The sequence below is a fragment of the Tachyglossus aculeatus genome, chromosome 25 (assembly GCF_015852505.1).
Source record: "Tachyglossus aculeatus isolate mTacAcu1 chromosome 25, mTacAcu1.pri, whole genome shotgun sequence".
NCBI lineage: Eukaryota > Metazoa > Chordata > Mammalia > Monotremata > Tachyglossidae > Tachyglossus > Tachyglossus aculeatus.
Window position 1 is genome coordinate 1,652,429 of NC_052090.1, and position 17,055 is coordinate 1,669,483.

The 17,055-nt window shown below is 44.3% G+C and overlaps 1 protein-coding gene across 1 annotated transcript in view; it reads right to left on the reverse strand.

Annotated features, from left to right (window-relative positions):
- ACADL (acyl-CoA dehydrogenase long chain) overlaps nt 1–17,055 on the reverse strand; it is a 44,338-nt gene that overhangs the window by 6,453 nt on the left and 20,830 nt on the right. The window contains exons 6-9 of the mRNA XM_038766434.1: nt 12,728–12,892; nt 11,295–11,396; nt 8,920–9,033; nt 4,651–4,778 (exon numbers count right to left, since the gene is read on the reverse strand). Of these exons, the coding sequence (XP_038622362.1) occupies nt 4,651–4,778; nt 8,920–9,033; nt 11,295–11,396; nt 12,728–12,892 (509 nt within the window). The remainder of the gene's footprint in view (nt 1–4,650; nt 4,779–8,919; nt 9,034–11,294; nt 11,397–12,727; nt 12,893–17,055) is intronic.

Sequence of the window (17,055 nt, forward strand, 5' to 3'; positions counted from 1 at the left end):
CAGGGGGGCCTTTCCTCAATGAATGATGGAGGGAAACCAGTGGCTTCGCATAACGGTGCACTGTTTGTCTCTACTCTTCTATACAGTGCAATTCCTACCAGGGGATTTAAGCATTATCCCTCACAAGGGGCACAATTGAAAAGAACCGTCCATCCTAACTAAATAATGATCAACAATTGCGTAAAACTCAGGTTAGAGAAGACCTTTTAGATAGAGCTAACTTGGGGTAAATTGGAATGCTGCCTATATTTATGTTGCCTCTACACTGATAAATCAAGTGGAAAGTCCAAGCAACTATCCAGATACTTTGGACCAAAAAGCTGAAAAAGATATTTAGTTGACCCAAACTTTCCATACCGTTTATGTAGTTGAAATTAATTCCTCACTCTTTTATGCTTGTCTTGAGGCAGGGAGTGTTTAAAGAGTGTCTAAGCTTAGAAAGAATGTTGAACTCTTTAACCTTTCACTCCAATGATCAGGTCACAATCATAAATGATTCACTTGTGCCCCCCTGCCCAGAGTCAAAGACTAGGAATTACTCTTTTAGAAAGTGACAAAAGTTAAAAAAACTGTGTCCAACCTGACTATCATCTTGTATCTACCTCAGCATTTAGTGCAGTGCCTGGAACATAGCAAATCATAATAATCCCTACTCAGTAAAACAGAAAGAGACAGTAATTGATATAACACATAAAAACATTTATAAATGTTCTTTTTCTTCAAGGATACTCTGCTAAAAATTTCTAAAGCACATTGGGATTTTTTTTCTAGTGAGACTATTAAAAATTTTAGTCTGGATAACAGAAAAGGGATATTACTTTTCAGCCTAATATCCCCTCTAAAGAAAGGATGCTCTAATTCACTGATCGATTTCCCCATTTTCAACAATGGGCATGTAATGCTGGAAAAACTCTTTCCATTTTAAATCATTTTTCTCTCAAGTGGAGCAGAAGAAGAATCATCCTCAGAGAAATCCCCCAACTAGTAAAGTCTTTATTTAAAATTCTATAAAATTTCCTGCAACTGGCAAATGCAATGCTGAAACATGTGCAGGGCTACCCAGAGCTATTTCCTTATCTCCAAAGCAATAACCACTGCTATGACTGTAACACTTTCCAAAGACATGCCACTGACAAACACTACCTTTGGCTGATATTGCCTTTGTAGTTTTAAAATAATACATCTAAGTTTACCATCTGTCACCTCAAATAGTTGTTCCCCATCTGTTTTGCGTTATTTTTAAACCATGCAATTTAGTCTTTTTAGAATCAAAACAGAAGCATTACCTTAAATATTTCTACCTGCCTACCCTTTCTCCCTAGTTGAATCCACATTAATGACTCACTCATGGCAAGAAAACTTCACAGGCCACTTTCAAACTAAGAGGGATATGGAATGTTTATTTTGGTTTCAACAACCTAAACCATCAGTCCCTGATGTAATGATATCAAAAAGTAGTCTATATTGATGCATTTTAGAATCTGGAGAAGATTTTTATTTTTAACGACTTCAATGTTACTCAGTGCCTCAGGTGAAGACTAATACTGCCGCCTTTCATTCATTCATTCAATCGTATTTCTTGAGTGCTTACTGTGTGCAGAGCACTGTACTAAGCTCTTGGGAAGTACAAGTTGGCAACATATAGAGACGGTCCCTACCCAACAACGGGCTCACAGTCTAGAAGGGGGAGACAGACAACAAAACAAAACACGTGGACAGGTGTCAAGTCATCAGAACAAATAGAATTAAAGCTAAATGCACATCATTAACAAAATAAACAGAATAGTAAATATGTACAAGTAAAATAATAGAGTGATAAATCTGTACAAACATATATACAGGTGCTGTGGGGAGGGGAAGGGGGTAGGGTGGGGGAGATGGGGAGGAGGAGAGGAAATAGGGGGCTCAGTAACTCTTATAAAACGTTTCCCATCTGAAAACGGACTTAACATTGCCATCAGTAATTAATTCAAAACCATGGGAACCAACGTTTAAATTACTTTAAAAGTGAACTAATTAGTACATCAGGCAGTGCGAATTTCCAGCATTTCCGTTTGACATAACTTGCTAAGCATGCCTGATGACTCTCCTGACAAAAGCAATTGTTTCAAGGCTGAAACAATGTGGTCCTTTTTGCAAGCCATTTTATTATTACTTTTTAACGGTATTTCTTAAGCGCTTACTATGTGCCAGGCATCGTACTGAGCACTGGGGTAAATACAAGCTAATCAAGTCGGCCACAGTCCCTGACCTACTTAGGGCTCACAGTCTTAATCCCCATTTTACTTTTCCACGAAACTAGTAAGAAGACACTTTGACTTCCCAAGCTCCAGGGTGACCTTGGGCGGTACAAACCCTTCCGAAAAACTTGTACGGAGCCTCTTCGACTGCCCAATATTCAAGGTGACCTTGGGCAGCAGTCAGTCAGTCAATCTTATTTATTGGGGGCTTACTGTGTGAGGACCACTGTATTCAGTGCTTTGGGAGAGTACACTACAACAATAAACAGACACATTCCCTGCCCACTATGAGCTTACAGGGGGAAACAAGTGCTACTCCGGCCACCTGTGCTTCTGACCCCATTCCCTCTCATCTCATGAAATCTCTCGCTCCATCCCTTCTCCCCTCCTTAACTTCTATCTTCAACCGCTCACTCTCCACTGGTTCCTTCCCTTCTGCCTTCAAACATGCCCATGTCTCTCCCATCCTAAAAAAAACCCTCTCTTGACCCCACGTCACCTTCTAGTTATCTCCTCATATCCCTCCTACCATTCCTTTCCAAACTCCTTGAACGAGTTGTCTATACGTGCTGCCTCGAATTCCTCAACAACAACACTCTCCTTGACCCCCTCCAGTCTGGCTTCCGTCCCCTACATTCCACGGAAACTGCCCTCTCAAAGGTCACCAATGACCTCCTGCTTGCCAAATCCAACGGCTCATACTCTATCCTGATCCTCCTCGACCTCTCAGCTGCCTTCGACACTGTGGACCACCCCCTTCTCCTCAACACGCTATCTGACCTTGGCTTCACAGACTCCGTCCTCTCCTGGTTCTCCTCTTACCTCTCCGGTCGTTCATTCTCAGTCTCTTTCGCAGGCTTCTCCTCCCCCTCCCATCCCCTTACTGTGGGGGTTCCCCAAGGTTCAGTGCTTTGTCCCCTTCTGTTCTCGATCTACACGCACTCCCTTGGTGACCTCATTTGCTCCCACGGCTTTAACTATCATCTCTACGCTGATGACACCCAGATCTACATCTCTGCCCCTGCTCTCTCCCCCTCTCTCCAGGCTCTCATCTCCTCCTGCCTTCAGGACATCTCCATCTGGATGTCTGCCCGCCACCTCAAACTCAATACGTCCAAGACTGAACTCCTTGTCTTCCCTCCCAAACCCTGCCCTCTCCCTGATTTTCCCATCTCTGTTGACGGCACTACCATCCTTCCCGTCTCACAAGCTCGCGACCTTGGTGTCATCCTCGACTCCACTCTCTCGTTCACCCCTCACATCCAAGCCATCACCAAAACCTGCCAGTCTCAGCTCCACAGCATTGCCAAGATCCGCCCTTTCCTGTCCATCCACACCGCTACCCTTCTCGTTCAAGCTCTCATCCTATCCCGTCTGGACTACTGCATCAGCCTTCTCCCTGATCTCCCGTCTTCGTGTCTCTCCCCACTTCAATCCATACTTCATGCTGCTGCCCGGATTGTCTTTGTCCAGAAATGCTCTGGGCGTGTTACTCCCCTCCTCAAAAATCTCCAGTGGCTACCAATCAATCTGCGCATCAGGCAGAAACTCCTCACCCTGGGCTTCAAGGCTGTCCATCCCCTCGCCCCCTCCTACCTCACCTCCCTTCTCTCCTTCTCCAGCCCACCCTGCACCCTCCGCTCCTCTGCCGCTAATCTCCTCACCGTACCTCGTTCTCGCCTGTCCCGCCATCGACCCCCGGCCCACGTCATTCCCCGGGTCTGGAATGCCCTCCCTCTGCCCACGCGCCAAGCTAGCTCTCTTCCTCCCTTCAAGGCCCTACTGAGAGCTCACCTCCTCTGGGAGGCCTTCCCAGACTGAGCTCCTTCCTTCCTCTCCCCCTCGTCCCCCTCTCCATCCCCACCATCTTACCTCCTTCCCTTCCCCACTGCACCTGTATATATGTATATATGTTTGTACATATTTGTTACTCTATTTATTTATTTTACTTGTACATATCTATTCTATTTATTTTATTTTGTTAGTATGTTTGGTTTTGTTCTCTGTTTCCCCCTTTTAGACTGTGAGCCCACTGCTGGGTAGGGACTGTCTCTATATGTTGCCAACTTGTACTTCCCAAGCGCTTAGTACAGTGCTCTGCACACAGTAAGCACTCAATAAATACGATTGATGATGATGATGATTTTACAGATGAGGTCAATAAGGCACAGAGAAGTGAAGCGACTTGTCCAAGATCACAGGGCAAGAGAAGTGATGGAGCCGGAATTGGAACCCAGGTCCTTTTGACTCCCCAGGCCAGTGCTCTATCCACTAGGCCACATTGCTTCTCTATTACTTAGCACCGATCTGAGCCCTTTCCCTTTAAAGATATCCAAGCTCAGAGGAAAGCTGGCATGACTCCACGGCAGCCTAGGCACAGGGTACTCTTCACTCACTGACTCACACATACCAGTATTTTGCCATGGAAGCGGTGGCAGAGTCCAGACGTTTTGCGGCATGCAGCTGGAGGCAGCTGTCCACGAAAGCCCTGGTAATGCAAATCCGTGTCTTCAATTCTGCCAGCTTATGCTGCACTGTCTACCATTAAAGGAGAAAGGAAGAACAGAGAAATCACGAGAAGTTTTGAATCACACTGTCAAACTTTAAGCAATGTGAGATCCTTCACAGCAGAAAGCAGTCAAGTTATATTTCTTTCCCCAGTCACATTTTCACAATTCCCCTCTAAACGTGACTTACTTCAGAGTCCAGGAAGCTTACACCCCAAAAAGACCCAATACATTCAATTTTCTTGCTCTGCTCACAGGAGGCGCTCAATAAATACAAATAATGAGATTATTCTCTTTTTCCACCCAGAGAGATCCTCAGCAGAATGCAGGCTTCTGTCTCCATCCTTGGGCACCATCTGCTGGCCCTTAGGGTTTCTTCTTTTGGAGAACCAAAAAGTCTTTTTTGATGGGAAGAAATGGCATAAAAAGCTTGCTTTCTACTTTTCCAGATGACAGCGAAGAAATAACAAAGCTGGTGGGATGGTCTGGAGTACGACCATCAAATCATTACTAGCAGTAACTGAATATAAACTAGTCCCAAGACAAATGACTCCTAAGGAGTGAGACGTTCTTAGACATCGTCAAGGGACCATTTAAATAGATTATTTCTTCCAGTCAAACAATCACATTTATTGAGCGCTATGTGCAGAAGAGAAGCAGCGTGACTTAGTGGAAAGAGCACGGGCTTGGGAGTCAGAGGTCGTGGGTTCCAATCCTGGCTCCTCTACTTCTCAGCTGTGTGACTTTGGGCAAGTCACTTAACTTCTCTGGACCTCAGTTACCTCCTCTGTAAAATCGGGATTAAGACTGTGAGCCCCATGTGGGACAACCTTGTATCTACCCCAGTGCGTAGAACAGTGCTTGGCACATAGTAAGCACTTAACAAATACCAACATCATTATTATTATTATTATTATTCACACAGTACTAAGCGCTCAGAAAAGTACAGTACAACAGAGTTGGTAGACATGTTCCTTTCCCATAAAGAGAAGTGGCTTGGCCTAGTGGATAGAGCAGAGGATCTGGTTTCTAAAAATCCCAGCTTGTCTATTGTGTGACCTTGGGCAAGTCACTTAATTTCCCTGTGCCTCAGTTCCCTCATTGGTAAAATGGGGATTAAGACTGTGACCCCATTTGGGACATGCACTGTGTCCACCTGATTAGCACATACCTACCCCAGCGCTTTGTACAGTGCCTGGCACATAGTAAGCACTTAACAAGTATCATTGTTATTAAAAAACAAACAAACAAAAAAAAAAACAGCTTACAGGCTAGAGGGGACAAGGGGACATCATGTGCTCCCCTTACATCCTGGAAGGGTTTATTCAGCGTCCCATGATCCCTAGCTTATTCCCTTGCAGTAGCTCTTACAGCATAAAGATTTTCCCTTGTGTTCTGGCATTTCCAGAAATACATCCAAAGAGCACAATGTGTTCACAATGATCAAGGGACACAACCATTAGCACTGAACTGATTCATGTGGTGCTCCTCTTTTCATCAATGATTGGCATTTGTATTAGTATGATTATTTGGGGGGACTTCACCAAATGCTTGGTTCCTGCATCTGGCTAGCAACCCAACATAATGTTCACTGTCATTAATATTCAGTATAATACTAAGTATAAATAAGGGTAGTGTTGAAGCATTTCTTCTAAGTGAGCAGGTATCAACATAGTTTGTCCTGAAAAGTGCCCGAGAACGAGAGTCTTAGAGCTGCATGATGGGAGGAAAGCTGCTCCCCCAAAAATGAAGCAATAATGACAAGGAACTACTTGAACACAAATATGGAATTCACTTGGCCAAGATCTTGGAGCTGGGACTGGAAGAGAGGAGGGGAGATCCTTGACCCTCTTCTTCCATATTCTTTCCTTCTGCCTCGGCCCCCAGGCTCCAACTTGGTCCCAAGAATCCGGGGCCTGGGGGCGGGTGGGGGGAGAGGGGAAACAAGGATTCCCATGATTCTCCTCCTCCCGGGGAGCCATATAGAAAAGAATCAATCAGTCGTATTTACTGAGTGCTTACTATATGCAGAGCACTGTACCAACTGCTTGGGAAAATACAACATTCGTTCATTCGACCTTGTCTACAAAGAGCTAACAGGGAAAAGAAGTCTTTAAACATTCAAATTTCATGGAAGGAAAGGAAAGATTGCTAGCTGGTTTTATTCTACTTGTAAAACCCATTCCTTGAGAAGCAGCATGGCCTAGTGAAAAGAGCAGTGGCCTGGAGGTCAGAAGGACATGGGCTCTTATTCATTCATTCATTCAATCATATTTATTGAGCGCTTACCGTATGCACAGCACTGTACTAAGCACTTGGAAAGTACAACTCAGCAATCAAGAGAGACAATCCCTGCCCACACCGGGCCTACAGTCTAGAAGTGGGGAGACAGACATCAATACCAGCTCTGCCACATGTCCGCTGTGTGACCTTGGGCATGTCATTTTTCTGTACCTCACTTCCCTCATCTGTAAAATGGGGATTAATACTGTGAGCTCTATGTGGGACAGGGACCTCTTTCCAACTCAATTATGTTGAACCTACCCCCATGCTTCATAAAGTGCCTGGCACATAGTAAGCACTTAAACAAATACCATAAAAAAAGTTTACTGCCAATGAACTGCCAGGAATTTGTGCACTTTCTGGTGAAATAAAAAGTAGAATGGACTCCAGTTAACCTTCCTTTGGTCTCAGCAATCTCTGAACTCAGTGTCAGAATGTCTACAACGCCCTCTGAAATTTCCATCAATGAGAGGCCCTTGCAGAAGTGAGGGTAGTAAAGGCAGAAATCAAGAACATCTTGGGAGCATATGCAATTAGAATTCAATACTTGAACTCTTCCTCCTGGGACAGTGGATACCTTCTGGCACCTAGAAACATCTCCTCTAACATGAGGCTTAACAAAATTGTCTGAGACTTAAATGTAGATGGTTCCAGTGGCTGTATCTTCGGAAGGGCATAACAGAAATGAAGAAGACACAGAGAAGGGCAATCAAGCTAAGGGAATTAAGCCCCAATCTTACCACTTGGCTTTAAAGTATCCAGTCAAATCTCCTTCCTACTTATCCACTCTAGACTGTAAGCTCATTGAGGGCAGGGAATATATGTTTCCTGTTATATTGTACTCTCCCAAGGACTTCAAACAGTGCTCTGCACACAGTAAGTGCTCAATAAATACAATCTGACTGACTTCAAAGCCCTCCTGAAATCCTATTACCTGCTTCAGGAGGCTTCTCGGTGATTTTCTACTCTCCACAGGTTATATCCCCACAATGTCACCTCACCACTTCTGTTCCAACTGAGCACCTGTGAACTCACAACCTCCCATAGCTTTACTACTTAAATTTTAATCCGTGTGCATATCCCCCTTTTCTTTCTTCCTATCGGTAAATGCCCACTTTTAAGACAAACTGGGAAGGACATGTGAAGAGAATGAGTGACTGCAGGATATTCAAGCAACTGCTATGTGACTGACTGAACTGAAACTGGGAAACAGAAAGAAAGGAGGACATGGGAAGTGTTTTATTTTACAGACACAATAAAACACAGACACTGCTTTCTTCCACTTGATAACTGGGAGTAACTGGTAGGGAAGACCAGCATGGCATATGCTATCAATAAAGGCCTGGCTCTCTTCAAGAGGAAGCTTAATAGGGAATGAGAGACATGGAGACAAAAGAGAAAACAGTGTCAAGTGCTGCAAACATTAACCATAACAAGGGACACCTTTGTTGTGTGCACAACTTGTACAGGACTGTGGATTTCCCCATTGGCTTTTTCAGACACACAGACACACACACATACACATGAATTTCACCATCAGTGGTGTCTTCTTCAAATATAAATAAATTATTTTAGTGTTTGCTACGTAAGCTCCTTGAGGGTAGGGACCATTTCCATTAAGTCTGTTTTATGCTCCCAAGCACTTAGGTCTGCACACCATAGGCGCTCAATAAATATCACTGATTGATTGTTCAGAAAGATCAATCCGAACCTGTGGTTCTTTTAATGTTGAGTTGTCAAATGGAGCTCTTAAATTCAATTAGCCAAGCCTCTGGTTTCTGTACTGACCGACGACTTTTTTCCCCGAGTTGCGCTCAATGGGCCGCACACGCTAGAATGCTTAAATGTTAAATATGAATAAGATATTTCAAAATTAGAGTCAGGCTCACCTGCAGGTGGGCAACAGTTTTCCCAAAAGCTTTCCTTTGTTTCACATAACTCCTGGTTTCTTCAAACATGAATTCACAGGCTGAAACTGCCAGCTCAGCGATTAACAGCCTTTCCTGGAAGACACAAAAGAGAAAATTCCTAATCTTTCACAAACCTCTAATTCTAGAAAATTCTCTCCTCTGCTTTCTATCTCTCTTAGGGGAGGGGAGGGTACTCACAATATTTATTAATGCTCTCATGGGCCTTTGAGGATGACAACCTTTTAAGTGACAGCAGTATGCTTTCAACTTCACTAATGAGATTTGGCAAGAAAATTACAGGGGACAAAAGGAAAAAACTACACGATCAGGGAAGTGAAGGGGCTGGTTGCCACGGGGACTTTCTGGGAGGAGTTGGACTTCACTACCACAGGTGGAAAGTGCACAGGCAAATCTCTTAAGTTCTCTTTGCTTCAGTTCCCTCATTTGCAAAATGGGGATTCAGTGTTCTCCCTCCTATTTAGACTGTGAGCTCCAAGTGGGACATGATAGAGAAGTAGCATGGCTCAGTGGAATAGAGCACGGGCTTTGGAATCAGAGCTCATCGGTTCAAATCCCAGCTCCACCAACTGTCAGCTCTGTGACTTTGGGCAAGTCACTGAACTTCTCTGGGCCTCAGTTCCCTCAGCTGTAAAATGGGGATTAAGACTGTGAACCCTGCATGGGACAACCTGATCACCTTGTAACCTCCCCAGTGATTAGAACAGTGCTTTGCACATAGTAAGTGCTTAATAAATTCCATTATTATTATTATTATTATTATCTGGTTTCTACACCTTTGCTTTAGTACAGTGTTTGGAGTATGTTTGCTCAGAGACTGCTCTGCTCTGTCCCTGTCAGGAAGAAATCTGCCTTGCTTTGCTCTGCCATGGGGTGAGTCTTTCTCTCTTCCTTGAACAAGTAAAATGGGCCAGGAACATAAAGAGTTACTTTTGGGATTTGGGATTCCATCCTTTCTCTGAGCAAATCCTTTGAGTAGATGTGTGCCTGTGTCTGGCATGAAGACTTTTGCATTCATGCAACTGATCTTGGCATGTGCAGCTTTAAAGCTCACTGGTTTTAAATCTTCATTTCATTCAGTCATTCATTCAATCGTATTTATTGAGCGCTTACTGTGTGCAGAGCACCGTACTAAGCGCTGGATTTGACTCCCCAATTCACAAACATTTCAACTATAATATTTATTAAGCATTGAGCCTATTCCCACCAAGGTTATCAGGGTATTTGTAGAGCCTCCATTTGGATCTGGCCAGATTCCTTACCCCATTTATTGACTTTGAGTGCCCTGCAGTCATGATGGTTCATATGCTTTACACTGTTATTCTTTACCAGTACACGTCTGCAAAGCCAATCACATGAGTCAAACAATCACATTAAATATCCAAATCGAGAGGAGCATCTTGCCAACCTGCCCCTACCCAACCCCAGTAGAGGGGACTGCCATGAGTTCAGTGTTGTTCTCACCGATTAAGAGCACTCCTTGAAAATAAAACACCCACAATCTTATAAGATTTCATTAGCAAATCTTTCATTTCAGTCCACCATGACTGAAATATACTATCCAATGTTTACTGTCATAGCCAATGACAGTACAGAGTGAATCCCTTCCCTGATTCTGAAGAAGCGTGGCTCAGTGGAAAGAGCATGGGCTTGGGAGTCTGAGGTCATGGGTTCTAATCCTGGATCCGCCACGTCTGCTGTGTGACCTTGGGCAAGTCACTTAACTTCTCTGAGCCTGTTACCTCATCTGTAAAATGGGACTGTGAGCTCCATGTGGGAAAACCTGATCACTTTGCATCCCCCCAGGGCTTAGAACAGTGCTTTGCACATAGTACACGCTTAACAAATGCCATCATTATTATTATTATTCTGAAATTTACCCTGTTACCCCACTTTGAACTTCACATGGCTCCTTTAAGGAAAAAATGTTCACGGAATTCACTATAAATTGCAGATTTACAAAAGAAAAGCTTGCTGTTTATTGCAATTAGATGTCTATCACAAAATTAAAACAATGCACCCAATAATCAATAATTAGACTATATATACCTGAACTATTCATTCACTCATTCTATCGTATTTATTGAGCACTTACTGTCTGAAGAGCATTTACTAAGCACTTTTACTGATCTTTTGAACTTAGGTTTTTAAGAAAATGATTTCTAAAATCCCTTGGTTGATGTAGAGGGTAAATTTCCAGACTCAAAAAGCAGAGAGAAGCACCTTATCTTTGTCAATATGTGTTTTATCTCAATCTAACTGCTTAATCTATTTCCTGGTGGGCTTTTTGGTTTGTTTCTTTCTTTCTTTTTTTTTTTTTTTTTTAACATTCTTACCTGGGGGAGTTCTGCCATTAGATAGTAGAAGCCATTATTCTCTTGGCCAAGTAAAGCACCGGCTGGCAAGCGAACATCTTCAAAGAACAGTTCTGCTGTGTCCTATGAAAAGGAAGATTTACCATTTTAGAAGGCCCGCACAACATATCGCAAGAATCGATCAACGGAACTTATTGAGTGCTTACTGCATGCCGAACACTGAACTAAGCACTTGGGAAAGTACAATACTACAGAGTTGGTAGACAAGTTCCCTGTCCACAAGGAATTTACAGTCTAGAGGGAGAGACAGATATTAAAAAATAAATTACAGATATGTACATAAGTGGAATTCTTTTCCTACTTCACGTTTCCTCTGATTTAATAAACGATTTCCTTAGTGGAGGCCAACTTTTCACCCATTTCAGCTGGTTTGCCTTAAGTGGAGATGAATCACTTCTACTGGTATGGATTCTGGCGCTCTAGCTGGTGTTTTACACCACGGAGAGCCATGTTCCAGTATATGAGCGATGAAGCAAGTTTCTTCCATTCCTTCTCTTTAAGGCTCTAAGGAGCAGGGCCAGAACATGTAAATCCTTATCTACAGTGCTGAGCACACCGTGAGTGGTCAATATTGAAAAGACAATAATATCGAGAAGCAGCGTGGCTTAGTGGAAAGAGCATGGCTTGGGAGTCAGAGGTCGTGGGTTCTAATCCCGGCTTTGCCACTTGACAGCTGTGTGACTTTGGGCAACTCACTTAACTTCTCTGTGCCTCAGTTAAACAGGGATTACGACTGTGAGCCCCGTCTGGGACAACCTGATAACCTTGTATCTCCCCCAGCGTTTAGAACAGTGCTTGGATGAGGCATGGCATAGTGGATAGAGCATGGGCTTGGGAGTCAAAAGGTCATGGGTTCTAATCCCGTCTCTGTCACTTGTGTGCTGTGTGACCTTGGGCAAGTCACTTTACTTCTCTGTGGCTCAGTGACCTCATCTGTAAATGGGGATTGAGACCGTGTGCCCCATGTGGGACAGGGACTGTGTCCAACCTGATTGGCTTGTATCCACCCCAGCGCTTCATACAGTGCCTGACACATAGTAAGCGCTTAACAAATATCATTATTACTATTATCAGCCAAAAACTACTCTTTCTCGTTCATCCTGCATGAGAAACAGCATGGCTTGGTGGAAAGTGCACTGGGCTGGGAGTCAGAGGGGCTGATCTCCCCCACCTGCTGTGTGCCCTTGTGCAAATGTCTTCACTTCTCTATGTTTCCATTCCCTCATTTGCAAAATGGGGATTCAGTGTTCTCCCTCCTATTTAGACTGTGACCCCATGTGGGACATGACAATCTTGTTTCAAACTCAGGGCTTTAGTACAGTGCTTGGAGCATAGTAATGGTTCAACAAATATCACAATTACTGTATGGGAGGAAGAAACATTCCAAAACAAACCTGGGCTTTCAATCCCATCTTCTGCAACTTGCGTCCTTTGATGAATCCTTTCATTCCATTTTCCACCAGAAAAAGGCTGATGCCATGAGCTGGAGAGCGAGCTTCCCGGTTGGTAACGGCGACCACAATCACTATATCACTCATCCAACCATTAGTAATGAACACCTGCAAAAAACAAAGGGTACGCTATAGTGCTTTTTTCAACATTAGGTGCTACCAATGTTGAGGGCTTGCAATTTGTGAAGGAGAAGACCAAACGGTTGTGATCGTCACTGCACATTTTGTGTGGTGTTTGTTTTCATACTGATGGGTGGAGCCCATCCCTGTGGGGAAGTGATGTGGTTGTGGCCGAAGACCACTGCAGGACATCACTGCAGGACATCACCGCCCACCACATTTTCAGTGCCTTTAAAGATGATCTCTAAATTTTCCTTTTCTATTGCCTGTAAGATGGTGCTTCCCCAATCACCATCACTTGGATTTTTAATGGTATTTGTTATTATTATTATTGTTATTTTTAATAATGGTACTTTTTAAGTGCTTACTATGTGCCCAGCCCTTTCCTAAGCACTGGGAGAGATACAAGTTAATCAGGTTGGCCACAGTCCCTGTTCCAGGTCGGGCTCACAGAGTGAGACGGAGTAGGATTGAATCCCTGTTTTGCAGATGAGGTAACTGAGGCACAGAGAAGTGAAGTGACTTGGTCACAGAGCAGACAAGTGGCAGAGCTGGGATTAGAACCTCCGACTCCCCAGCTTGTGCTCTTTCCACTAGGCCACACTGCTTTCCTACCGCTTTCCTACCGGTGAGCCGAGTTTGAGTTTCGAGATATGGACAATATTTAGGACCCCATTTGAGCACCATCACCAACTCAGAATGAGCAGGACTCTTTAAGTTGGGCAGCTCAGACGACCAGGCAGCTGCCAAATATGAAAGCTGCCAGCATCTTGCCAGCCTTTCGAGCTACCCACGTTCCCGGGACCTCTATTTAAGATCAGTCAGTTAGTCGATTGTATTTATTGAGCGCTTACTGTGTGCAATAAGTAAGCACTGAACTAAGTGCTTGGGAAAGTACAATAATAAACAGCCAAACTCCCTGCCCACAACAAGCTTACATTCTAAGGCATTACTATATATAAATAAATTACATATATAAATAAATAAATGGGGCTGGGAAGGGGGATGAATAAAAGGAGCGAGTCAGGGTGATGCTTTGGAGAAATGGAAAAGAGGGCTTAGTCAGGGAAGGCCTCTGTGCTTTTGATAAGGCCTTGAAGGGGGGGAGAGTAATATCTTTTAGATATGAGGAGGGAGGGCATCCCAGGCCAGGGGCCCGTGTGGATGAGGGTTCGGCGGTGAGCTAGTCGAGACTGAAGTACCGTGAGGTGGTTAGCATTAGAGGAACAAAGTGTGTGGGCTGGGCTGTAGTGGGGGAGTAGCGAGGTGAGGTATAGGGGAGGGAGAAGGGAGAAGTTACCCTCTGTTGGTAAGACGGGCGCTTGGGCAGGGATTCAAATTTGGGGAATTCAGAGGTCCATATCAATTAATTCTTGCTTGAGTGTTTTTTCTAGTCATGGTGATGGCTTCGGCTGAGTCATTAACACGCTCTTGCCCAGGTCTCTGTAACCACTACTAGCAGGCATGGAGAGATGGCTGTCAAGACTAGGAATGCTGTCTATGGCGGGGAAGTGACCAGCAGCGTGGCCTAGTGGGAAGAGCACTGCCCTCGGAGGCAGAAGACCTGGGCTCTAATCCTGGCTCTGCCACTGCCTGCTATGTGATGCTGGCCAAGTCCCTTCAGTTCTCTGTGCCTCAGTTTCCTCATCTGCAAAATGGGCATTCACCACCTGATCTCCCACCCCTTAGTGTCCAAACTGATTAATCTGCATCCACCCACAGCTTAATAATAATAATAATAATGCTGGCATTTATGAAGCCCTTACTATGTGCAAAGCACTGTTCTAAGCGCTGGGGAGGTTACAAGGTGATCAGGTTGTCCCACGGGGGGCTCACAGTCTTAATCCCCATTTTACAGATGAGGTAACTGAGGCACAGAGAAGTTAAGTGACTTGCCCAAAGTCATACAGCTGACAATTGGCGGAGCTGGGATTTGAACCCATGACCTCTGACCCCAAAGCCCAGGCTCTTTCCACTGAGCCAAGCTGCTTCTCAACTGCTTAGAACAGTGTAAGTGATTAACAAAGGCAACGATAATAACGATAATCATAAGAAGCATAATAATCTCTACCCATTCCAACATCTTATAGGAAGAACATTCACTAATTCCCAAATTGTGTTCTATCCAAATTATGGTGATCTCTCTTTTTTTTTTTCTCTCTCTCTCTCTATCCTTCCCTCTCCCCCCACCCCGCCGGCTCCCACCCCCCGCGTGCATTGATGGGCAATTCCTTGACACCTTGCATATTGTGTTCTCTTTGGGAGATCATTATGCAGCATGGCTTAGCAGATAGAGCACAGGCCTAAGAGTCAGAAGCACCTGGGTTCGAATCCCAGCTCTGCCACGTCCCTATTGTGTGACCTTGGGCAAGTCACTTTACTTCTCTGTGTCTCTGTTACCTCATCTGTAAAATGGGGGTTAAGAGAGTTAGCCCCATGTGGTAGGGACCGTCTCTATATGTTGCCAACTTGTACTTCCCAAGTGCTTAGTACAGTGCTCTGCACACAGTAAGCGCTCAATAAATACGATTGAATGAATGAATGAGTGTGGGACAGGGAATGTTTCTAACCTGACTAACTTGCATGTACCTCAGCACTTAGAACAATGCTTGGCGCATGGTAAGCACTTAAATACAATAAGAATAACTTTTTTAAGCCTCGAGCACTTGCGTTACTCATCTAATTGTGTCCTTGTAGCCATTTTGCCTGTTTCCTCCATTAGACTGTAAGCTCCAAGAAGAACTCTACCCTTGAAATGCCTTCCAAAACCCAGAACACCGCTCTGCACAAAATAAACAAAGGTTTCTGATGATGATCAATAATGACCACTAGTTATCAAGCCCCTTTTTGCTGAGGTTGAAAATGAGGCTGGAATGACGCTGATATGATTTTCCTAGTGTAAGCATGATTACATGAGCTTTTAAATCAAAACACACTCAGTTCTGCTACAGAGCTTCTTTTTCCACCAGGAGTTTCAGCTAGTTCTGAAATCCTATTTCCTCCTCAATATTGCCTCCCTCAATTTAATTTCTCATCACCCCCCACCTAACCCTCAACCCCACTAACTGCCACTTCATTCATTCATTCAATCATATTTATTGAGCACTTACAGTGTGCAGAGCACTGTACTAAGCGCTTGGAAAATACACTTTGGCAACAGAGACAATCCCTACCCAACAACGGGCTCACAGTCTAAAAGGAGGTGTGGGGGTGCCAGCGTGGCTTAGTGGAAAGAGCACGGGCTTGGGAGTCAGAGGTTTTGGGTTCTAATCCCAGCTCTGCCACTTGTCAGCTGTGTGACTTTGGGCAAGTTGCTTAACTTCTCTGTGCCTCAGTTACCTCATCTGTAAAATGGGGAGTAAGACTGTGAGCCCCACCTGGGACAACCTGATAACCTTGTATCTACCCCAGTGCTCGGAACAGTGCTTGGCACATAGTAAACGCTTAACAAATACCATCATCATTATTATTATTACCTAGGCACTTGGACACTCACATCCTGCTCCCAGAGCACTACTACTACTAATACTAATAATAATAATGGCATTTGTTAAGTGCTTACTATGTGTCAGACACTCTTCTAAGCACTGGGGTAGTTACGAGATAATCGTGTTGGACCCAGTCTCTGTCCCACATAGTCTTAATCCTATTTTACAATTGAGAGACCAGAGGCACAGAGAAGTCAAGTGGCTTGCCCAAGGTAACAAAGCAGGCAACTGGCAGAGCCAGCATTAGAATCAAGGTCCTTCTGACTTCCAGGGCCACAGTCTCTTCACTCGGCCATGCTGCTTCTCAACTTCTCTGCTTCTCTTAAAGTGGGCAACTTTATAGGCTCCATTACTTCCTCCTATCTGTAATTTATTTTAGTGTCTCTCTCCCCCATTAGACTGTAAGCTCCTTGAGGGCAGGGATCAGGTCTACCAACTCTGTTGTACTGCACTCGCCCCAGAGCTGAGCAGTGCTTGGCCTATGGTAGGCACTCAATAAATACTCCTGATGGAGTGGGAATCAGGGAACAGAGCCAACACCACAAGCCTGTTTGCAAGCGGCGTAATGTAGTGTCAGAAGAAACAGTGTGGCCCAAGATCATACCAGATAATGATAATAATTAATAATGATGGTACTTGTTAAGTGCTTACTATGTGCCAAGC